Below are 24511 nucleotides of genomic sequence, written 5' to 3' on the forward strand. Positions count from 1 at the left end.
TAGTTGAACTTTCCCTGTTCACGCTGTCATGTGACCCTGGTGTGCTTTTATTGTGAAGAGTTCCTTTATCGTCTTCTTGCCCGCCCCCCCCGTACGCAACAGGAAACTGAGGCAGCAAAACGCGTATTTAGAGGAGACAGCCTATGGGAGGGGGCTTCATCAGGAGGGGGGGCGGGTCTTAAAGAGACAGGAGCTAAGTGTTTGAGACAGAGGCTGAGCAGAGGAGCTGCAGCAGTGGACAGTGAGGACAGTGTCTCTGAACGTCCTACAGTCACCAGAGTGTCTCTCAGTGGAGCTCCACCTATCAGGCCTGTTAATACGCCTGATGTTCTTCAAGATCCAAGAATTCTTATCTGAGAAATCAGAGGGTTACAATCACACAATCCTGAAGGAAGTGACGACAGCTTCCTGGATCCGCACGGTTCTTCCCCGAGTGGAACCACGACTCACACTCGACCTGCTGCTGGAACAACCTGACTTCCAGTGAGGAACCTGAGCAGAACATCTCAGACCTTCTCATTTCACCAGTATCCACACGACAAGAACGGGAGTTGATCGCCCGCAACAAAGCACAAAGTCTCCTACTGGGAACTGAGAACCTGCTGGATGGTTCATTAAATAAACACGTGATTGGGTTATTTTGTTACAGGTGTGCTTCATGCTTCTGTGGGATGTTGTGAGGTGAATAGTGTGTGTACAGTACTATGTGTGTGTGTGTGTGTGTGTGTTAGATCGGGGTGTTGTTGACTTTGTAGGTGAACAGATCTCGTTCCAAAACAACACACAAACATTTTGACAAAAAGAAGATTGAGATGAAATGATTGATTGAAATGTGGATTCTTGATGTTTATATAAAAACTTGTGCGTCACCTCCAGTGAAGTATTAGCAACATATGTTTTGAATAGTGTTGATGAAATGTGTTTCCTGTGTGATGATGGATCTGTTTCTTCTCCCGTGTGATTGGTTCAGTGTCAGTGACGTCAGCAGATCACTCATGATCATCTTTAAGTATCAGATATTTGAATGTATTGGATTCAGTTTATCTGCATCTTTGTGAACCACTGGTTTTCAGGCACCAATAGTTAAAGTTCTGTGTTAAATTGAATTTATTGTGAATTGACTCTAATGGACGTCCACCTCAGATTGGACTTCCTGCTCCAGTGCCTCAGAGCAGAGGCCCAAACTGGGATTGGGTTATTGTGGTACCACTGAAATATCCGATAATTATAAAACATTCATAATTTGCCACTAAAGACTAATTTCTTCCTGTAAATAAATGTTTAAAATCTGTTTTAACACATGAATGGGAACAACCTTTTGTGTTGTCAGGTTTTCATCAGTCTCACTTCCAGCGACCTGAGGTGAATCCTTAGATCCTCGTCCTTGTCACAATAAAATAAATATAGATGGTAGACGTTTGTCCATGTCCCATCTGCTAACATGGAGGAGGGGGTGTTTATGACATATACTGCAGCCAGCCACTAGGTGGTGATCAAGAGTGGCTTCATCACGTCGTGCGTCTTTATTAACAGTCAATGGTGTCTTAATGAGTCATAGTGGCAACTTATGTTTTTTTAAATATGCTTTATTTTGAAAGGGTACCACAATTTTAAAGTTTGACAAACTGATTTCAAAACAAAAGTCCTGGTTTCCCTTTGAGGACGCTGGTTGTTGTGTATCTTGAATTGTCCCCGTGTCTCTCACTGTGTGTACCTGTGTGGACCCGTGTGTGGTGATGTGGTTGGAGACCATGTTGGTGTGTTGACCTCTTGTCAGTGATCAGTCTCCTCTCACCACCGTCCTCAGAGACGTGTCCCTGTGTCGAGTCCTCGTCTCCGTCTGGGCGTCCACGAGCTGTGACCTCACGTTGTCCCCGTCCCCTCGCAGCTTTGTCAACCTGTCCTCACGAGAGCGTCCGGAGCGTGTGGACAGTATTTTTGCACATGTCATGTTTCTTCAGCTTCTTTTGCCTCGAACAATAAGTATATGAAACAAAGTGTAATGTGTGTACATATCAGATGGTACTTGTTATATTGTATTCTACTCTCTTCTGCTTGATTCACATGTTTTGTAGTTCGGCATTTTCATGATTACGTTTGTCAATCAAACCGATGTGAGATGAAAAGTGTTCATTGTTTCATTTGTTTTTTTAAATAAAGATATTCCTGATTTGTATTTCTGTGTCTGTTTCTTTATTAAATATTAGATATTTACATGTTTGAAGGTTTGAAGGATTCACAGACTGTTTATCAAGATGGACGAAGCGTCTCCACGGCCCCCCCTCTCCGCTGATTGGAGGAAGGAGACAGGATACACATATAGAATCAAAGTCAGTCTCAGCTGTCAATCATGATGTCACATGTTTATAAAGCAACAAATAACCAGAACAATAAGAATCAAACACCAGTGGGATGAGAAACTACCTGTGATGGTTCACATCCCGTCCCCCAACATGGAGGAGGCGGGGCTCCAACGAACCTACCTGAGCTTTACTGAACTACAGCACTTCCGGTATTTGGCGGACGTGAATCATCTTGACACTTCGTTTCGTCTTTGGTTAGTTAGGGTATCTGGGAGAACAGCCATTTTCCTCCTGTCACATTTAAACACATCTACTGGTTACTCACTGGTCACTCACTGGTCACTCACTGGTTTCTCACTGGTTGATGATCCTTCGTTGTGCAGTGACACTGTGGCTAATTGACGGTTAGCATCTAGCTAACGCAGCTGTTAGCACCCCCCCGGGATCTATAATCTCATTAGATTTAGCAGAGGTGTTGTGGTGATTCTGGTTCCTCTGCGGAGGGGGACATGAAGGTATCGGGAACAGTTGGAACCACTTCCGTGTTCTGAGTCCCCTTCAAAGTAAAGCGTTCTAATTCAAACTTCTAACCCTGTGATTCATAATTTAACTTGATGGGGTTTCTCTATAAATATGATCACAAGTTATGAAATAAACAAGAAAACGACTCAACGTGAGTTAAAGTTCACGAACCTTTGACAGAACTCGAACATCTTCCACATCTACTTCACTTATATGAACGTGAGAGGTGGTTTTAGGAGTAAGAGCAGTTTAAAATGTATAAAGTGGATGAAACCTTTTAACACACAGTGTCAGAGCTTTAACAAACTTCTCTCGTGTTCCGGATCCACATCCTCTGCATCTCCACATCCTCTTACTCTGAAGGCCCCCCCGGAAGCAGTTGGTGTCCCGTTAGCGCGCGGCCGCCGGAGCATCACAACACTGTCCTGCTTTGTCCCCGGGACGGAACCTAGGGACGGAACGTGTCCTCCTCGTCTCATGAAGGTAAACTGAGCAGGATCCCTCTCGCGCACGACACGAGCACGAGTTCACGGTCGCGTACTTTGAAAAGGACTCGTTGTAAAACGGTGTGACGCTGATTCACCGGTTTGTCTTCGTAGCGAGCTGTCAGATCCACCGACCCCAGATCCGTCTCGTGTGTCTCCACCGAGGACACGTCCGGTTAACGTTCTATCGAGTTCACCACTCCCGCAGTTGCGTGTACACGTGTGTCCGTGTGTGTGTTTATAATGTGTATTGTGTAACGGGGCCTGTTCACAAAGCGTTCACATGCGGGAACCGGATTCAAACGCGTCCACACTCATTAACGTGTGTTATTGGATCCAGCTCTCCCCCCCCCCCAGGTGGAAGATGGTGTTAAACATTTCACTGTTTCCTTCTCTGCGTCTGGGACTTCAGAGGATATTGGTGCATTGCAGCCAAGTGTATGGGGGGGGGGAGGAGAGGAGGGAGGATGAGGGAGGGAGGGAGGAGAGGACAGGAGAGTAGGATGGGAGGGGGGAGGAGAGGAGAGGAGGATGGGTGAGGGAGGAGGGAGTGAGGAGAGGAGCGGAGTGGTGGATGGGAGGGGGGAGGAGAGGAGGAGGTGCCTCCAGTATCAAAGTCACGACTTTCCAGTCACACCAGTAAAAACCTAAAAGAGTCCACACTGATCTACGGTCAGTCATGATGCACGTTGATATAGTTCAAACACATGATGGATCTGAACCATGACTCATCAGATCAGAGGAGGAGGAGCTTCCAGGGGACTGATCTCAAACCTTCAGCAGCAGATCTGTGGAGGGACAGCGTCTCTTTGTCTTCACCTGCAGCTGCTGCTTGACTCCTGTGTAGTGACTCAGGGGGGTTAACTACATATACACACATATATATATACATATACACACATATATATATATATATATACATACATATATATATATGTATATACTTATACATACACTCTCTCTGGGTATCTCTTTACTTCTGTTCTCCTTCTCTCAAACCTCCTCATTGGTTCTCCTCCACCTCCAGCTGACCTGAAGACAGATTTAGGATGTGGTAGCATTGACGGCCTCATATGTAAATAAGGAGAAGGTCAAACCAGGTCTTTAACAAATGCCCTGTGGTTGTTGTCCCCCCCCCCCCCCCCCCCGTCCTCTCAGCGTGTCTGAAACCAGGCAATGTCCACCATGGTGTATCCACGAGAAGAAGCCCTGGAGCGCCTGAGCCAGGATGAGATCGTCCTGAACACCAAGGCCGTGATGCAGGGCCTGGAGACCCTGAGGGGGGAGCACGCCCAGCTGCTCAACTCACTGCTGGACTGCACCACCCCCCCCGTGGCCCAGGAGAAGTCCGGCCTGCTCCGCAAGAGCCTGGAGGCCATCGAGCTCGGCCTGGGAGAAGCTCAGGTGAGAGACCTCGCTCCTCGTCCTGCCTCCCCCCCCACTCACCTGGTAACCCTCAAATGGGAAGTGGTTGAGATGTTCTGATGTGTCCAGGTGATCGTGGCCCTGTCCAGCCACCTGAGCGCCGTGGAGTCGGAGAAGCAGAAGCTGCGCGCCCAGGTGCGGCGGCTCTGCCAGGAGAACCAGTGGCTGAGGGACGAACTGGCCGGCACCCAGCACAAGCTGCAGCGCAGCGAGCAGAGCGTGGCCCAGCTGGAGGAGGAGAAGAAGCACCTGGAGTTCATGAACCAGATCAAGAAGTTCGACGAGGACGTGTCGCCGTCCGAGGAGAAGAGCCAGGGCTCGGGGGGAGGGGGGGGGAGCGGAGGAGGGGACACGTCCAAGGACAGTTTGGACGACTTGTTCCCCAACGACGATGACCAAGGACCAGGTATGACATCGGGGGGGGGGTTCTACCATCTCTATATCTATACCAGTTCTACGTCTACAGTTCTAGCCTCTCTGTGAAGCAGCATTAAAACACTTTGTTGTCTTCATATCTAGTTCATGTGTTTCATAATGTTTTGATTATTGATAAGTTGAGTCAGTTATTTGTCGAAGCTCAAAGGACACCTCACTGACTGACCCTGTGCCCCCCCCCCCCCGCCTGTCCACCAGCTCAGCCCAGTGGGGAGGTGGCCGCCCAGCAGGGGGGCTACGAGATCCCAGCGCGCCTCAGGACGCTGCACAACCTGGTGATCCAGTACGCGTCCCAGGGCCGGTACGAGGTGGCCGTGCCGCTGTGCAAACAGGCCCTGGAGGACCTGGAGAAGACGTCTGGACGGGACCACCCCGACGTGGCCACCATGCTGAACATCCTGGCCCTGGTGTACAGGTGAGGGTCCGGGAGGAGGAGGAGCTCCACGTACTGGTGAGGGAGCAGAGTGATTCACTGGCCTCCTCTGTCCTCTGTCCTCTGTCCTCTGTCCTCCAGAGACCAGAACAAGTACAAGGAGGCGGCTCACCTCCTGAACGACGCCCTGGCCATCAGGGAGAAGACGCTGGGGAAGGATCACCCCGCGGTGGCCGCCACGCTCAACAACCTGGCTGTGCTCTACGGGAAGAGGGGCAAGTACAAGGAGGCGGAGCCGCTCTGCAAGAGGGCCCTGGAGATCCGAGAGAAGGTGCAGCACCAACAACACACGCACAGAGACACACAATGATGTTACACAATCTGTCCCACGATACAAAACACAGCTGAAAGTAGATGTTGTTCTCAGATCTGGGAGGAAAAACACAAATGTCCAGTAGTTCAAGTGCATGAGTACTTGAGTTGTGTTATTATTTGTACATGAAAAAGACAAACTACCAGAGAACAAACTTTTTATTTAAAGCTTGTTGGAGTTTGTTCTTGTTTTTCTTTTCTATGACAAGATGTAAAACTTCAGACTCTGAGTAGTGAGAGTGTTCCAGTGAGTGAAGGATGAACCACGAGGCTTCTTGATGTTATATTATCAAGATGTTTATGATGTATATGATCAGATATGAAGTAACTGAGGCTGAGTTTGTTTTAAATGTGTGTTTTCCTCTGTCCTTGTTTATCTTGTTATGAAACAGTGTGTTTTCATTGAGTGGAAGTGGGTAGTTTATAATAACACCATCTTGATAGAGCTGTGTGACTGTGACCCGAGCTGTGTCCTGGTGCTGTGTGCAGGTTCTGGGGAAGTACCACCCGGACGTGGCCAAGCAGCTGAACAACCTGGCTCTGCTGTGTCAGAACCAGAGCAAGTACGACGAGGTGGAGTACTACTACCGACGGGCCCTGGAGATCTACGAGTCCAAGCTGGGAGCCGACGACCCCAACGTGGCCAAGACCAAGAACAACCTGGTGAGGCTCACTGTGATCCTTTCATTCAGATGTGACCTTTGACCTGGGTTCAGTCCACGTGACCTTGTGTTGTGCTCCTCAGGCCACGTGCTACCTGAAGCAGGGGAAGTTCAAAGAGGCCGAGGCTCTGTACAAGGAGATCCTGACCCGGGCTCACGAGAAGGAGTTTGGATCCGTCAACAGTGAGTCCAGCTGTCAATCATCCTGGTCCTGTTACAGCTCCAGTCCATCTGGATATTACCCATGATCCTCTGCTCCCTGAACTAGAAGAGCTGCAGCTGGAACAAATCACCAAACTGTTCAGAATCCTTCATGTTTTCACAGTTTCCTGCTGAATATTGAGATAAACTCTGGTTGTTAATAACTTCAGAGTGTTTTTAACTGATCTCAGTTCAGCTTCAGCCCCCCCCCCCCCCCCAGCTCCACCAGTAGCTCAGGGGATTACTTGGTTCCACTGAAGCATGTGAAGCAGCTTTAATGCTGATGTTCTCCTTCCTGATGCCGCTGAGCCAATCAAACCCTCACGTGTCACATGACCAAGCACCAGGAGGAGATGGCACCGGGCACATGACATCACGTGCTCCTATGACATCACATGCTCATATGACATCACGTGGTCACATGACATCACGTGGTCACATGACTTCACGTGGTCACATGACTTCACGTGGTCACATGACTTCACGTGGTCACATGACATCACGTGGTCACATGACATCACGTGGTCACATGACTTCACGTGGTCACATGACATCACGTGGTCACATGACATCACGTGGTCACAGAGGTTTCACTCTGAAATGTAGGTTAGGTCAGGGATACTGGTTTTCAGTGGCCAGTTCCTTGGACTGGTTTCTGCTGCACCTGATATCCACACTCAGTTGTGTTCATGTTCAACAACCTTGTGTGACTTTGTGTGTTACTCTGCAGATGACAACAAGCCCATCTGGATGCACGCAGAGGAGAGAGAGGAGAGCAAGGTCAGTCATTCAGCTCGACCTTTCTACTGGTTCCATTAGCTACGGCCTGCTGGGAGCTATGGTCTGGACGGTGAAATGAGTGGAGAGCAGCTGACAGCAGGCCCACGTTTCATTGGTTCCTCTCATTGTCTTCTGTCTCCCTTTGTCTCTCAGGGGAAACGCAAGGACTCAGGTCCGTATGTGGAGTACGGGAGCTGGTACAAGGCCTGCAAGGTGGACAGGTGAGTCCAGAGGGGAGGGAGGGAGGGGGGGGGGGGGGGGAGAGTACCGGTTTAACTTCTTAAAAACCTTCTTATTCATAACAATAATCCAAGTACCTTCACTGAGGACTTGAACCTGTTTGTGTTCCAGCCCCACGGTGAACACCACCCTGAAGAGCCTGGGAGCTCTGTACCGCCGCCAGGGGAAGCTGGAAGCAGCAGAGACTCTGGAGGAGGTCGCCAGCAAGTCCCGCAAACAGGTTCACATCCCTGGAGCGGCTGAGTTACGGCTGTTAGATTAGTGACCGGAGCTGACGCCGGATCAGCTGGAGACCTGACAGCCGTGATTCATGAAGCACATGAACAAGTGAATAGAAGAGCCGACATGAAGCTGACGGCTTCTCTCCCTTTGTGTCCTCAGGGCATCGACGCCATTAACCAGAGCAAAGTGGTGGAGCTGCTGAAGGACGGAGGAACCGGGGACCGGCGACTCAGCAGGGAGGGAGTCAGCGGGCCCGGGGGCCGGGGGGGGGAGGGCGAGGGCGATGACTCTGCCGAGTGGAACGGGGTGAGTTCACATAGTTCCTCTGCTCTCTGACCACAGTCCTCCTGTTGAGCGTCCTCAGTAGAATGTGTCCCTGTCCCTCAGGACGGGAACGGCTCTCTGCGCCGCAGCGGCTCCTTCGGGAAGATCCGTGAAGCCCTGAGGAGGAGCAGTGAGATGCTGGTGAAGAAGCTGCAGGGCAGCGGCCCCCAGGAGCCTCGGAACCCAGGGTGAGATCACAGAACAGGACCTGGTCCTCTGGAGCAGGCTCCAAGTCATTCTAGTCATTATTATATTTTAATTCCCACAAGTCACCTGATGAATTTACTCCTCTGGTCCAACAAAGACAAATAAAGATAAAGGGTGAGTCCTCTTCTGTGGATCCTTCATGATGAAGGTCACTAGATGAGGCTGAAAGCTCCAGAAGAAACAAGTGAACGTAGTGAACAAGAGAAAACAAAAAGCAAAAGTCATTCATATCTAAGAAGCTTATATGTCAGAGGTGAAGCTCCTTTGTGTTTCTCGTGCACTGATCTGAGTGAAGCTCCTGGTCTGAGTTGTTTTGTTTTCCTGCTCAGGATGAAGAGAGCGAGTTCCCTCAACTTCCTCAACAAGAGCACAGAGGAGACCACACAGGTAGGAGCCCATGGCAGCTCGGGATCTGATCCCAGGTCCATCTGAACATATGAACTCTACTGTATTCAGACTGTATGTCCCTGCAGTGTGACTCACATGTACAGGACTGTTTTCAGGACGCCTCCTCCGGACTGTCGGACTGCAGGGGGCTCAGCGCCAGCAACGTGGACCTGTCCAGACGCAGCTCCCTGATTGGCTAGGACAGCGGCGGGGGTGGGACGCAGCAGAGCGCCCGGCAGGAGAGGCTGTCTGCAGCTCGGGTCGATCAAATCAAACGCACCTAAAGCTTCCAGCCCCTGAACATCACGAAGACACAACTCTGCTGCGTCACTGTACAAATCAGAGAATATTTAGATACACATTTATGAGCATGCTGCTTAGTGGCTGCACCTGAACGCTGCGTGTCCTCGGACTCGAGGCGCTGTAGCAAAACATCGTGTCCACAACGACACGAGTTCGATTCCTCATCGACGCGCGTGCAGACATTTAGCCGTAGCTAGGCTAACAGCTAACCCAGTTTCAGTTGAGTTCAGATCTGTATATTTCACTAGTAGCATGAAATATTCACTGAGGCTACACATCGGATACAGCCGGTGAAAAGGTTCGATTAGATTTGTTCTGTACGAAAGAGAAAAGAATGTTCGTTAGAAAACAGCGCTCATCATTTAAACCTCACTTTCTGCCTTGTTTTTTTTATGCATATACAGTTTTAAATTATTTGATATTTTGTTCTTTGTATATAGTGCATCTTTCTTTTTGTTTACACTTTGAGTTAGAGTTTAGAAAAACCCTGATGTGACGAGGGAAGAGAAGGAGGAGTCAGAGTAGAATGAAAAGGTTCCAAACTGATTAATGTGTTACCTCACTGGAGTCTAAGCTTCTGCTCCATCGAGGTCTCAGCTGGTGAAGCACTTTGAGCCTCTTACTGTAAACTGAGCAGCCATCTTGGAACCTCCGGAGCAAACTGGTCCTTTCCACTGGATCCTCGAGGAGACTGGTCCCGAGCACATTCATGCAGTTAGTAAAATGACAGAGCTCCAAGTCCTTGAGCTCTGAACCATCTCTGTCCAAAGCTGACAAACCAACAAACTCCATGTTTATGACTTAAAGCTCGGGTTGGTGATCCTGGAAAAACCTTCTCCTTTAAACACGATGACCAAAAGAAACATCCAGAATGATTTTACTGTAGTTTGCTCACATTTCCATAAGAAGCCGATTCTTTCTTTTCCTAAGTGAGCGAATCAGCTTCAGGCCGAGCTGCTTCTTCTCGTTAACTCAAAGTTCATCTGAATGTAGTTTCAAAGTTTGGTCACTTTTAAGCTCCTATAAAAACTACCTATCATGGACGAGAAGATGAATCAAACATAATCATGTCTTCTTCTCCCACTGATGAACAAGGAGGTGAATGACAGTTTGTTTACAATCATCAGGATGTTTACTTTCTTCCATGAGATTCTTTGTGTTTTCCCCTTTGTTTATTGTTGTTGTATAATTTTCATTTTGTACAAAACGATCCTCGGTGTTTCACGTAGACGGGTTATCGATGAGAATCGAACGCTGGTGACCGAGACTTCCTGTTTCCGCTTGTGTTTGAGTCGTGTGCTTTTACTTTGAAGGTCCTGAGAACTGATCATGTGAATGTTAAACTTCATGTGGGACAGAGACGGTCCAGGGAATGTACACGTCCTCTGATCAATGAAGTGGAGACTCAGCTGTCATCCTCAAACAAGGATGTTAACACAAAGTGAACATCTCCAAAGAGGAGCCGGTGGTTCGATGCCGGTGTTCAGTCCACGTCGGTGCGTCCACGCCTTCGCCGCGCGCCGCATCAAACCACATCGCTCTGTGAAATCACATGACTGATGACATCACATAGCTGAGTCTCATCAAAGTGCACGTTGTCGTATCAGCCTGTGATTGTGTAGATTGTGTGATGAGGAGCAGTTGTGTTACGGAGGAAAAGTGCTTCAAGTGTCGTTGGCAGCAAATAATGTACAGAACTACATGTGTGTTACTTTTATATGTGTGTTCACTGTGCGTCACATTCACACACGTTAGAGTTGTGGGAATTTACTTTAATCACACACACAAACACACAATCTCTACACCGTGTAATTGTGTATTAAAAAAAGTTGGAACACTAATTTGTAGTTGAAGATGTCTAATAATAATAAATCACAGTAATAATATGAAATCCTTCTGGGTATTAATCTGTCACTTGTAAATGTCTCAATATTTATCTTCAATCAGCTGCAGGAGGAGAGGGGGGGGGGGGGGCAGCAGCTGGATCACTGAGGATGTGCAGGGGGCCGAACGGGTGACTCACCAAAAGGTTCAATAAATAAATTTAACTTTTCACATGGATTCTTTGTCTTTTACATTTTCATCCTCACAAATGAAAAGTGTGTGTGTCTGTCTGTGTGTGCGTGTGTGTGAGTGACAGTGAGTTGTCATCCCTAGGTGTGTGAATCATAAGCTGCTCTGTCACAGACGTGTGTGTGTGTGAGTCTGTGTGTGTGTCTGTAGCTTCCTGTGTCACACAGAGGAAACCAGACGCCTCATCGCTGCTGCACGGACTCGACCCAGCGAGCGACTGAGATCAAACCACTGACAGATCGGAGCTGGGTGAACTGGGTGAACTGGGATTAGAAAGTAAGGTCTCTCACATCAAGTGTGATTAAATGTTATTTTACTGAGGTTTAGTGATATCCTGAATAGAATGTATGTGTTGTTGTGGTTTGACATTTACAACAAGAGACAAAGTTGTAACACACTTTTAATTCTGTGACTAAGACGCTGGACGAGGAGGTCACGTCTTCTGCTGTGGGACAAACCATCTCACTCCTTCTGCTCTGAGAACCTGTGAGATGGTTGAACCTGTATAAACCAGTTAGTTACAGGTGGAGCGATGGGTCAAGGACAAATTTATAAATAAAATTCTGGCTCAGAATAAAGACAAAGTGGCAGATTAAGATATTTATCACCTTCTTTAATATCATGAGATGTGAAGATCTCCCAGAGGTTTGATGATAGAGTTCAGGTTTGTGTAGAGGACTGATGATGAGTGTGTTGAATATCAATCTGAATCTATGGATATGACAGTTTCATGTCTTCAGCTGCTGCAGTAACAAACAGGGCTGGAAACCAGTAACACCAGTTCAGTGAAGGTTTCCTGCATCTTCTGAAGAACCAGTTCACAGAGACTTCAAACTGAATCTCTCATATGAGCCGTCCCCTTGACGTCTGTGAAACGTGTCCTCTGCAGGCTGCGTCTCCATGTCCACAGGGACGTCCTCCAGTGCCGCGGCTCTGGTCCAGTTCCAGCTGGGCCTGTTCAGGGAGGTGGTTCGAGTCCCGGCCGGGAACCTGAGCTACCGCCATGCGAGGAGACTGGCTGCAGAGGTCATCGAGAGGAAGGTAAGGTCACTGGTTCACAGAGGCCTCAGGTCTCAGCTGCAGCTCAGGGACCATGTGACACAGAACTGTCCTTCATGAGATGTTTGAACTTTCACATGAAGTTGAGTTAAATTCAGTGAGTGAAGCTGTTTGATGGTTTGTATCTGGACCTCGACTGCTCCAGGTCCTGGTCCTGATGGTTACAAGGATCTGTGTCTAATATTAGATCTATAATGTGTCTATGATATTATAATAGTTTGACTGGGGTGATAACAGGAGAGCTTCTGGTTCTCAGTGGAGTGTGGTGGTGGTTGGAGCTGGAGACCAGATGTTCCTCTGAGTGGAGCTGGTCTCACGCTGCCTCTTCACCGCGTGGTCGACTCTGACATCTCAAGTTTCCGACCACAGCCTCCTGTCGTCCTCCGCTTCTCAGGCAGGTTCCATCTGCTGCTGTTTCCAGGTCAGCGCTGTGAGGAGTGTGGTTTCTCTGTGTGTGTGTGTGTGTGTGTGTGTGTGTGTTCACTGTACACTCACCTCACACATGAGAGCAGCTCTGTCACACACGTCTCCAACAAACTGAGGCCTGATGTGAAAGATTAGAAACATCTCAGAAGCCCTGGTGACGTTTCATTAAACCTCCGTGATGGAGAGACCAGTGGAGGTCTATCTCACCTCCATGATGGAGAGAACAGTGGAGGTCTATCTCACCTCCATGATGGAGAGAACAGTGGAGGTCTATCTCACCTCCGTGATGGAGAGAACAGTGGAGGTCTATCTCACCTCGTCACATGATGAATCTGCTCTTCTTCTTCCTCAGCTGCTTTCCCCTCATTGTCCTGCCGGGATTCAAACCTACAACTTCATGACTTTGTGTAACTGCTGTGCAGAGCTCGTTCATGGTTGATCAAAGTTGTGTGTCTCTCTCTCTGTGTGTGTGTCTCTGTATGTGTGTTTGTCTGTGTCTCTCTCTCTGTGTTTCTGTGTGTGTGTGTGTGTGTGTGTGTGTGTGTGTGTGTCTCTCTGTGTGTGTGTCTCTGTGTGTGTGTCTCTGTGTCTCTATCTGTGTGTCTCTTTGTGTGTGTGTCTCTCTGTTTGTGTGTGTGTCTCTCTCTGTGTGTGTGTGTCTGTCTCTCTCTGTCTGTGTGTCTCTGTGTGTGTGTGTGTGTCTCTGTGTGTGTGTGTGTCTCTGTGTGTGTGTGTGTGTCTCTCTCTGTGTGTGTGTCTGTCTCTCTGTGTCTGTGTGTCTCTGTGTGTGTCTCTGTATGTGTGTGTGTGTGTCTCTGTGTGTGTGTGTCTGTGTGTGTGTGTGTGTGTGTCTCTGTGTGTGTGTGTGTCTCTCTCTCTGTGTTTCTGTGTGTGTGTGTGTGTGTGTGTGTGTGTGTGTGTGTCTCTCTCTGTGTGTGTGTCTCTGTGTGTGTGTGTGTGTCTCTGTGTGTGTGTGTATGTGTGTGTGTGTGTCTCTCTGTGTGTGTGTCTGTCTCTCTCTGTCTGTGTGTCTCTGTGTGTGTCTCTGTCTGTGTGTCTCTGTGTGTGTGTGTGTGTGTGTGTCTGTGTGTCAGGCTCCAGACTGCAGTGTGGTGGGCGGGGGGGAGAAGATTCTGCTGTTCAGACATCAGCCCGACTCGGAGCAGCTGCTGCAGCGTCTGACCAATCAGGACGAGCTGCAGGACGGAGACCTGATCGAGGTCGTGATCGCAGGTCAGAGGTCAACCGACCCGGGGGGGGGGGGGCGCGTATCATCTGACCTCCTCACAGAACTTTATCACTGTCTCATATCTGCTGATATCAATGTTCATATTCAGACCTGCTGACCCTGTGTCTCTGTGATCTGACCCAGGGTCAGCCTCTGTGACTGAGATGAGGATCCGCCCCCACTCCCTGGTGGTGCAGTCGTACCGGAGCCCCACCTTCTGTCACCACTGTGGGGAGATGCTGTGGGGCCTGGTGCGTCAGGGCCTGAGATGTGACGGTAAGGCCCCCCCCCCCCCCCCCCCCCCCCCGTTCGTCCATCAGGTTCACTTCCTGTCACCGGTTCTCACCAGCCCCTCCTCCTCTCCTCAGGCTGTGGGCTGGACTTCCACAAGCGCTGTGCCTTCCTGTTGCCGAACAACTGCAGCCGGGCCCGGCGTCCGGTCAGCACCAGCCTGTCCCTGTTCCCCCCCCGACGGCCCCGGACCCACTCCCTCTCCAACCAGGCCGGGGGCAGCCTGGAGGAGGTAAGAGGACGGCTCTGTTTGTCTGATTCTGACGTCAACTGGTGGAGTGTCTGATGATCCCCCCCCCCCCCCCCTCCAGATCAGCACCAGCAGGCCCTCGTCCAGGCCTCCGTCCTGGGCCGAGCCCCCCGTGTGGCTGGGGGTGGGCGGGGGGGACAGGGCTCAGGTGCCTCACACCTTCCACATCCACAGCTACACCAAACCCACCGTGTGCCAGTGCTGCCAGCGGCTGCTCCGAGGCCTGTTCAGACAGGGGCTGCAGTGCTCCGGTGAGACCAGCACCACCATGAGACCAGAACCACCAGGTCCACTCCCATAAGAGACTCCACCTGAACCCATCCCCTCTTCTCTCAGACTGCAGGTTCAACTGCCACCGGCGCTGTGAGCCTCTGGTGCCCCGGGCCTGTCCGGGCGAGAGGAGCCGGGTCAACGGGGAAGGTGAGCCGCCTCACCGGGGGGGGGGAGGGGGGGGGGTTCTCTCAGTCAGCGTTCTGGACCCGGCGCTCTGTCGGGTCCGGGTTCTTCTGAAAAGGTTCTGATGATTAGTCACAGGCCTCGTGATGGGATTTCTTTTTTCCCAGAATCCACAGCAGCTGGTCACAGCAGGGAACCCGACCCAGAGGACGATGAGGTCATCACCACGCCACACCTCTCTGATGACGACATGTCCTCTGACGGCGACGCCCCCACCGACACCAAGGAGGTGGAGCGAGAACCAATGAGGTCAGAGCACTGCTACTTTATTCTGATGATGTCATCACATCTGAAAGGTGACACTGGTGATGATGTCATGAGGTCGCAGCTGTTGGGAGCGACACACACACACACACACTGTAGTTGAGCAGTTTGGACACACTGCCCCCTGGAGGCTCTGACTCACTTCCTGTGTCTCCATCAGTCCGTGCTTCAGCAGCAACATCCCTCTGATGCGTCTCGTCCAATCGGTGCATCACAGTAAGACGAGAGGCGGGGGGGTGCTGAGGGAGGGCTGGCTGCTGCACCACACCAGCACAGACACAATGGTAAGAAACACAGATGTTATTTTGTAATATTATAATAATGATAACTTTACTAATAATCTGTTTTGTTTCTTCTTCCAGAGGAAACGTCATTACTGGATCCTGGACTGGAAGAGCATCACCCTGTACCCGAGTGAGAGCAGCACCAAGTACTACAAAGTAAGAGCATCACCAAGTACTACAAAGTAAGAGCATCACCCTGTACCCGAGTGAGAGCAGCACCAAGTACTACAAAGTAAGAGCATCACCAAGTACTACAAAGTAAGAGCAGCACCAAGTACTACAAAGTAAGAGCATCACCCTGTACCCGAGTGAGAGCAGCACCAAGTACTACAAAGTAAGAGCATCACCAAGTACTACAAAGTAAGAGCAGCACCAAGTACTACAAAGTAAGAGCATCACCCTGTACCCGAGTGAGAGCACCACCAAGTACTACAAAGTAAGAGCATCACCAAGTACTACAAAGTAAGAGCATCACCCTGTACCCGAGTGAGAGCAGCACCAAGTACTACAAAGTAAGAGCATCACCAAGTACTACAAAGTAAGAGCAGCACCAAGTACTACAAAGTAAGAGCATCACCCTGTACCCGAGTGAGAGCAGCACCAAGTACTACAAAGTAAGAGCATCACCAAGTACTACAAAGTAAGAGCATCACCAAGTACTACAAAGTAAGAGCAGCACCAAGTACTACAAAGTAAGAGCATCACCAAGTACTACAAAGTAAGAGCAGCACCAAGTACTACAAAGTAAGAGCATCACCAAGTACTACAAAGTAAGAGCAGCACCAAGTACTACAAAGTAAGAGCAGCACCAAGTACTACAAAGTAAGAGCATCACCAAGAACTACAAAGTAAGAGCATCACCAAGTACTACAAAGTAAGAGCAGCACCAAGTACTACAAAGTAAGAGCCCGTCCTCACAGACAGACTGAATCACAGGTTTTCACTGAGGGACTGAACTTCCTCACGAGACCGATTCAGACACATTCAAATTCATATTTACATAACTAATGTGTGGAGACTGAAACTGCCCTGGTGGGCGGAGCCAAACGACTGGAGGGCGGAGACATTTTCCTCATCATTATAAAGTGTGGCCCCGCCTCCTCTTCCTCCTGCAGGAGATCCCTCTGTCTGAGGTGCTGCAGGTCCGAGGCCCCGCCCAGCTGCCCACGCCCCCAGGAGACCACGCCCACTCCTTCGAGCTGGTGACGGCCTCCCTGGTGTACTGCGTGGTGGCCGGGGGGGAGGGGCCGGCGTGGGAGAGCGCCATCCACCAGGGGCTGATGCCCGTGGAGAGCAGCGGAGGAGGAGGGGGGGGCGGCGAGGAGGAGGAGCACGGTGAGCAACCTGCACCTCCCTCTGGATGGTTGTGTCACTGATAATGAAAACACTCAAAATACATGTAAAGAATAAAAACAGCTGTAAACAGAGGAACTAGATCATTTTTAATATTCCTAAACATTTTAAAGAGTTTATTTTAAATAAGTTATGAACATGTTGCTTCTCTGTGATTCTGTTTCCAGATCAACGTTCACAGAACACGGTGAGAACCAGTTTCCTGCTGTTTTCTGATATCTGAGCTCCTGATGTCACGTGTTCACATGTCAGTGTGTGTTCACATGTCAGCGTGTGTTCACATGTCAGCGTGTGTTCACATGTCAGCGTGTGTTCACATGTCAGCGTGTGTTCACGTGTTCACATGTCAGCGTGTGTTCACGTGTGTTCACGTGTTTCAGGACGTCAGCTCCGTGTACCAGATCTTCACAGACGAGGTGCTGGGCTCGGGTCAGTTTGGAGTCGTGTACCGAGGTGAGACGGGTTGACCACGTCGTTACACAATGACCACACCAGGGATGAACATCTCAGCTCCTGAGTCCAGACAACAGTAACCCTCATGTCGTCTGTCGCTCTGCAGGAACTCACAGGAAGTCGGCGCGGCCAGTCGCCATCAAGGTCATCGACAAGACGCGTTTTCCCACCAGACAGGAGACGCAGCTGAGGAATGAAGTGTCCATCCTGCAGGTCCGGAGACCTCCTCTCTTTGTGTGTCTGCTTCTTATCGAACATGAGTAAGATGTGTGTGTGTTTCACCAGAACCTGTCGCACAACGGTGTGGTTCTGCTGGAGGGGATGTTCGAGACCGTCCAGTACGTCTTCGTGGTGATGGAGAAGCTCCACGGGGACATGCTGGAGATGATCCTGTCCAATGAGAAGGGACGGCTCCCTGAACGCAACACGCGCTTCCTGGTGGTGCAGGTGAGTCCAGGATCCTCTTCTGATGTGTGAAGGAACCAGACAGAGAAGAACCTGTCATCACTTCTCGGAGGGGGGGGGGGGGGGGGGTAGACGTCTCCTGACACCTTCTCAGATGTGAATAGATCTGGATGAGATGGTTGAGGAAGCTGATGTCTGAGTGGGTCAATGTGGTGCTCAGGAAACTGTTCATCCAGAGAACATGAACTAATCTAACAAGTGTTGTTGGATCTGCTCCTCCTGCTCCTCCTGCTCCTCCTGCTCCTCCTGCTCCTCCTGATTCATGAGCCTTTCCTCCGGCAGATCCTTGAGGCCCTGCGTTACCTGCACTTCAAGCACATCGCTCACTGTGACCTCAAACCGGAGAACGTCCTCCTGGCCTCGGCCGAGCCCCTCCCCCAGGTGGGCCTCTTCACTCAGTCCCTCCTCACAGCAGCTTGTGTGTGCGTCTCCCTGAATCCATTGTGGGTCCGCAGGTGAAGCTGTGCGACTTCGGCTACGCCCGCATCATCAGCGAGAAGTCCTTCCGCCGCACGGTGGTGGGCACGCCGGCCTACCTGGCGCCCGAGGTCATCAGCAGCAGCGGCTACAACCGCTCGCTGGACATGTGGTCAGTGGGCGTGATCATGTACGTGAGCCTGAGCGGGACGTTCCCCTTCAACGAGGACGAGGACATCAAGCAGCAGATCACCAACGCCACCTTCATGTACCCGCGCCAGCCCTGGGCCTCCATCTCCCTGGAGGGTGACCACCTCCTCACTGGAACAGCTGCTGGTGCATTCAGGGACATTCTGACATATGAAATATGAATCCTACATGGTTCATGTTTGAGGTCTCCTGATAGTTAGAGTCTCTGGATGTCCTTGAATGCATCATGAAAACCTGTTGATCTCTTCCAGCACATTTCCATGATGTGTCTCCACTGAGCAGTTGAATAAGTCTCTCTCTGTCTCTGTCTCTGTCTCTGTCTCTGTCCCTGTCTCTGTCTCTGTCTCTGTCTCTGTCTCTGTCCCTGTGTCTGTCTCTGTCTCTGTGTCTGTCCCTGTCTCTGTCTCTGTCTCTGTCTCTGTCCCTGTCCCTGTCTCTGTCTCTGTCTCTGTCCCTGTCCCTTTCTCTGTCTCTGTCTCTGTCCCTGTGTCTGTCCCTGTCTCTGTCTCTGTCTCTGTCTCTGTCTCTGTCTCTGTCCCTGTCCCTTTCTCTGTCTCTGTCTCTGTCCGTGTCTGTCCCTGTCTCTGTCTCTGTCTCTGTGTCTGTCCCTGTCTCTGTCTCTGTCTCTGTCTCTGTCCCTGTCCCTGTGTCTGTCTCTGTCCCTGTCCCTGTCCCTGTCCAGCTGTGAGTCTCATCAACAACCTGCTGCGGGTGTCTCTCAGGCAGAGGTTCAGTGTGGGCAGAGCTCTGGGACACCCCTGGCTGCAGGTCACTCACCTTCAATAACTCATTATTCAATATATTGTTATTCAATATTTACACTGTGAGATCAGCTCCTCCTCCTCCTCTCTCTCTCCCTCAGGACTTCCAGCTGTGGTGCGACCTCCGGGCGTTCGAGCAGAGGATGGGCTGCAGGTACCTGACGCACCGGGGGGACGAGGAGCGCTGGGTCCGCTTGGCCCAGGAGACGGGCCGGGACTTCCCCTCCCACCTCTGCTGGGAGCCGGAGGACGACCCTGACCCGTGAGGTCGGGGGTCAAGGTCAGACATCCTGTCTTTAGATCCTGACTCGTTAGTCAGCAGTGAACCACATGTGTTTGTGTTAGTGAGCAGCAGCGCCCCCTGCAGCCCCACAGGGGGATGAACCGTCTCCTGATCCACGTCCTTTAGTCAAGCTGCTGCTTCAAGAATCAAGAGAAACAAATCTCACTGAAGTTTGAATGAAAATAACGACACAAGAAACTTCTGTTTAATAATAAGTTTAATTCCAAGTTATGTTGTTTTGAGTGGCACGGTGTGAAAGTGGGTTTTGGTGGCGTCAGTGATGAACAGTGAGTGGAGGATGAAGGACGGAGACGAATGAGGAGAACTCGCACTGCTGCAAACATGGCCGACCTGTCATTAAACCCTTGAGCCCCTCGCTGACCGGGTCGGCCACGGTCCCACGTACAGGTTCGATTCTTCAGTCCGCGACGCCCCTGCCGTCTGCCCCGCTGTCCACGCCCCCTCTCTAAGCCCCTCCTCCCCCGGAGAGGAGTGGGACGTCCCACTGCGGCCGTAACCGTTTGTCTTTCCGTCTTCCCTCTGAGCCGCGGCCCTCTCCCTTCTATCTTCATTACCCACAGTGCTTTGCTCTCTCTCCGTTTATCACTCAGTGCTTCAGACTCTAGATTCTCTCATTCATCCTCCGTTTGCTCCTGAGATCCCCGGGGTAAAGATGATAGCTGCTACTGTTCATGTTTCACTTGAGATATGTTTTTATTAGAGTGATGGTGGTCGGGCCACACCGGAGCAGAGAGCTGAGCTTCAGTTCTCAGGTTCTAAACCGAGCCGGGTTCACCGAGCTCGGTTCAGAGCCCACGAAGAGAATCATGGATCAAAGCACTTCCTGTTCCTGTTCCAGAGTAAAAGCACTCCAGTGTTTCTGTTGACAATAACAAGTATTTAACAGGACCAGAAGCTGCACGGCATCAAACCCGCGGGTTCAGTACTTTTATTCCAGAACACACAGTAATAAAACCAGAACTCTGACTTGCAGCTCACGCCCTCGGTGTGGCCCGGACTCGAACACCCGACTCTCCTCTGCTGACGACGGGTTTTACACAATTCAAGAGTCTGAGACTCACAGCTTTTCTAAACTTCAACATAACATGCATCTGCACAAATACACAACCAACAAGCCAACTGCACAACCAGCTTTTCATCACATTTTCTTCTTTAATTACCCTTCTACAAAAACATGTCAGGTGAGAGCGAGAGGGCGGAGAGCAGGAGGCTCTGCTCAGCTCACGGTTCTTCTCTTCCCCTCGTCACCACCTTCTGTGGACGTCTACAAGTCGGTTTATGTACGCTCCTACATAAGTGCAGTGCAGTGCCTGGCCTCCGGGGGCGCTCTAAAGGTTTCAATGAAGAGGGGCCGTCCAGATTTGAGCAGAGACTTCTACTCTCACCCTCTCAAGCAGTGTAGACAGGGGGGGGGGGGAGTAGAGGTTAAGATTTAAAGAGGAAAAGATGATAAGAACAGATGAAGACAGTGGAAGGGTTTCAAATCGCTCTCTCCGAACAGGAGGAATAGGGGGAAGCTGGGAAGAAGGGATGAGAGGAGGTGAAGAGAAGGCGTTCTTATAAGTCGCTCTCTCCGTAGAGGGCACTGGAGAAGGAGATGTAGTCCAGGGCGCCGGTCGGGCAGTCCACTGCCATGTACCGGGTCATGCGGCTGATGCAGTACTCGGCCTGCTCCAGCGGCAGCTCCCTGCGCAGCTCCTCCACCGTGATGTAGTTCTGAGGGGGGGGGGGGGGACATGTTCATATCACTCTGCAGACACTTTAATGTTAATGGAACCAGTGGGTCCAGTGGTTCTCACCTTGTCTGAGGCCAGGATCTTGAAGGAGGCCATGACCTGCTCCGCGGTGTCGGTCTCGGCGGTCTCGCGGGTCATGAAGTCGATGAAGGCCTGGAAGGTCACCACGCCCGTGTTGTTGGGGTCCACCAGGGTCATGATGCGAGCAAACTCCACCTCACCCTGTCGGGGGGGGGAGCATCCTTTAGTGACAGGTCTTCACTCGTCGTCTTCCAGTTGAACACGTGAAGTTCAAACTGGGATCGGACTCGTTAGAACAGAATGTCGGGACTCACCAGATCGTAGCCCATGGAGATGAGGCAGGCCCGGAAGTCGTCTGGGTCCATCATCCCGTTTCTCTTCTGCAGAGGAAAAACAAACGTGTGGATTCAATATGAGTCCTGATGCTTCACAGGATCTCTGAGCTGTAAATCCACAGTCTAATGAGGAGAGGAGTTCATGTGTAACTGGTTTGTCCCGCGGCCAGCGAACGCCTCACCCGGTCGAAGTGGTTGAAGGAGGCTCTGAACTCGTTGAGCTGCTCCTGGCTGATGCCCTTGGCGTCGCGGGTCAGGATCTGGTTCTCCACCTCGTTGATGGTTCTGGCGATGGTGGTGAGCAGCTGCTCCCAGCCCACGCGGATGTGCTGGTGGAGGGAAAACAGATGAGTGAGGAAATGACACGGAGCAGGAGGAGGAGGCAAAGTGAAGTGGACTCCGGGTCCTGACCTCCATGGTGTAGTTGGTGTGCTTGTTGTCGAAGATGAGGGACTCCTGGCTCAGCTGGTGGTCGCCCTCCAGCTTGTCGATGTTGGACTTGTAGTTGATGATGTTCTGCTCGTACTGTTTCAGGCTGTTCATCTGTTCCTCCAGGGAGCCGGCGATGTCCACGGACACGTGGCTGATCTCCTGCAGGAGGAAACACCAGGAGGAGGAGATGAGGTCCTATCTGTAGATCTTTGTGGACGATCATCAACTTTGAATTATTGAATTACATATATTTTATATACTATACTATTTTTAATATGATGTGTAATGTTTGGTTTCCATTCTCAATTGTTATGAAATGATATGAAAACGTATTTTTCCTGAATAAACGTTTTCTTAATTTAAGTTTGATCTATTTGTGTTTTCTATTGTTTCTATATTGTGGAGTTTTATTTATTGATAATAAAGTTCATGGTTAAACTGTAAAGGATCAGTTCCATTTCTTTGTCATGAGGAGTTTTAATATAATATAATATTGATCTACTCCGTGTTCTAAATAGAGCAAAGTGTCGTGTGGAGGTTCCTTCAGCTCGTCCAATCAGAGGGAGCCTCCTGCTCGGCCCTACCTCCATGTTGGTTTGAATCCAGGGCCCGATGATGTTGGCCTGGGCAGCGAACTGGCGCCTCAGCCTCTCGTTGGCCTGCTGCCTGGTCACCTCCTCCTGGAGCATTTGGTCTCTGAGGGGCACCAGGTGCTTCACCTGCAGACCAGTAAGAGGGTCATCACACACCAGAGCAGAGGAACTGGGAAAGCATCACGTGTCTCCTGTGGTTCACGTAGAACTTGGTTCTGACCTCGACACTGTGTCATCAGCCAGATGAACAAGTGTTATGAAGAACATTCTAAATCATCTCTATTCATTAGTCATGTCCTGTCCCCTCGACTGTGAATCCCACTCGTTGGGGGTGCGTTGGATTCGACTCACGGTGTCCCACTTAGTGCTGATGTCCGGGGGGGTGAGGTTGGTGTACGGGTTGATTCCGGACAGCTTGATGCCGTAGGTCTGGGCGATCTTCAGGATCTCGTTGTGGATGCCCATGGTGGCCATGCGCTCCTTGTCGGCCTCGGGCAGGGTGGCCTTGAACTGGTCGTGAGCGGTGATCAGACTCTGTGGGGGGGGGGGGGGGGGGGGGGGGGATCCAGAACATTTATTACTTTAAAAGTCTTTTCACATCATAACTCAGGATTTATCTCTTCATATATAAAACATTCTGAATCTGCCTGTTTGCTTCTCCATTCACATCATGTGACTTTCTTCTTCATGGTCTAGAACCTTCATGTGCAGCTGTGCATCAGAATCTGGGTCCTTCATTTGTGTTCAAGCACTTGTGTTGATGTGTTCCTGCTCAGCAGAGCGTCTACTGTGTGTGTCTGTGTGTGTGTGTGTGTGTGTGTGTGTGTGTGTACCTGGATCTCCTCGATGCTGTGGACGATGAACATGTCCTGCAGGTCCTCCATGGCTCCGTCCATCCAGTTGTTAAATGGCGCCGCCCTCTTGGCAAACTCCAGATACAGCTGGTCAATGGTCTCCCACAGCTTCTCCACACGCTACACACACACACACACACACACACACACACACACACAACACTTGTGTTCAACTGACATCTGAATGAGTTTTGCTGAAACAACTAGAAACTCATTAAGTTTTGGTTAAAGGTGCTAAACACAGAATATATCTCTGACATTATGAATATGAATATGAATATGTGCTGGTCTACCTCCAGGGCGTCCCTCCTCTTCTGGGTCAGGGTCCCCAGGTTGTCCCACTGGTCACAGATGCCCTGGCAGCGGCTGTTGACCGTGGCAGCATCGTGGTAGTCCAGCTCACTGAGGGACACAAACACATCTTCATCTATTTCATGTAAAGATGGACAACAGGTCATGAACCCAACCATCTCCATGTCAGTGGACAGGACGTGGACAAGGTCAGAACATGTGTCCATGTGGTGGAGACGTGTCGTCCATCTTTATTTACAGTCTTTGATGTATAACGGTAAAAAGTAAAGTGTGTAAATGAAACATGTGATCTCACGTGTTTGTAAAATATCTGATCCTCTAAATTAGCCTATTAACCTGAGACACAGAGGTCACCAGAGACACAGAGGTCACCAGAGACACAGAGGTCACCTGAGACACAGAGGTCACCTGAGACACAGAGGTCACCAGAGACACAGAGGTCACCAGAGACACAGAGGTCAGCTGAGAGCGTTGAGCTTCTGAAGTCGTGATAAATGAGGTTTGACATTTATTCATATTCAGCGTTGTGTTAATTTACTGTGTAGATCATCACAGAGCTCATGAGCAGGGATGGAGGAGACGTTGAGATCAAGATGTTTCTGCTCTTTCATAATTCATCTCTCTCATTAATATGCTCTCCACTCGTCTGTTGAACCTTTTGTTCTTCTCGTATTCTTCTACCTCGACCATCTG

The 24511-nt window shown here is 50.3% G+C and overlaps 3 protein-coding genes across 3 annotated transcripts; 2 read left to right on the plus strand and 1 right to left on the minus strand.

The window, feature by feature from the left end:
* Positions 1-3209: 3209 nt before the first annotated feature.
* Positions 3210-11132, plus strand: klc2 (kinesin light chain 2). Its single transcript, XM_053416387.1, has 14 exons — positions 3210-3308; positions 4469-4714; positions 4805-5141; positions 5369-5585; positions 5685-5874; positions 6405-6578; positions 6661-6760; positions 7509-7558; positions 7712-7779; positions 7910-8018; positions 8180-8326; positions 8408-8532; positions 8881-8938; positions 9055-11132. Exons 2-14 carry the CDS (start codon positions 4487-4489, stop codon positions 9136-9138), a joined length of 1887 nt encoding a protein of 628 aa, XP_053272362.1. The 5' UTR covers positions 3210-3308; positions 4469-4486; the 3' UTR covers positions 9139-11132.
* A 448-nt stretch (positions 11133-11580) lies between these two features.
* On the plus strand, positions 11581-19930 carry prkd4 (protein kinase D4). The gene is made up of 19 exons (XM_053416388.1): positions 11581-11590; positions 12225-12355; positions 13894-14032; positions 14172-14303; positions 14396-14550; positions 14630-14819; positions 14905-14988; positions 15132-15273; positions 15449-15572; positions 15651-15728; positions 16688-16907; positions 17093-17112; positions 17306-17378; positions 17485-17591; positions 17664-17825; positions 18126-18224; positions 18299-18566; positions 19153-19238; positions 19333-19930. Exons 4-19 carry the CDS (start codon positions 14192-14194, stop codon positions 19495-19497), a joined length of 2085 nt encoding a protein of 694 aa, XP_053272363.1. The 5' UTR covers positions 11581-11590; positions 12225-12355; positions 13894-14032; positions 14172-14191; the 3' UTR covers positions 19498-19930.
* A 1029-nt stretch (positions 19931-20959) lies between these two features.
* On the minus strand, positions 20960-24429 carry actn3b (actinin alpha 3b). Its single transcript, XM_053416651.1, has 11 exons — positions 24357-24429; positions 24209-24226; positions 23800-23933; positions 23486-23626; positions 23004-23186; positions 22644-22778; positions 22039-22218; positions 21810-21956; positions 21607-21672; positions 21335-21493; positions 20960-21251 (listed from the first exon to the last, which is right to left on the minus strand). The coding sequence occupies exons 1-11, from the start codon at positions 24427-24429 to the stop codon at positions 21093-21095; spliced, it is 1395 nt and encodes a 464-aa protein (XP_053272626.1). The 3' UTR covers positions 20960-21092.
* Between the last annotated feature and the right edge of the window lie 82 nt (positions 24430-24511).

Source organism: Pleuronectes platessa, chromosome 23 (assembly GCF_947347685.1).
Source record: "Pleuronectes platessa chromosome 23, fPlePla1.1, whole genome shotgun sequence".
NCBI lineage: Eukaryota > Metazoa > Chordata > Actinopteri > Pleuronectiformes > Pleuronectidae > Pleuronectes > Pleuronectes platessa.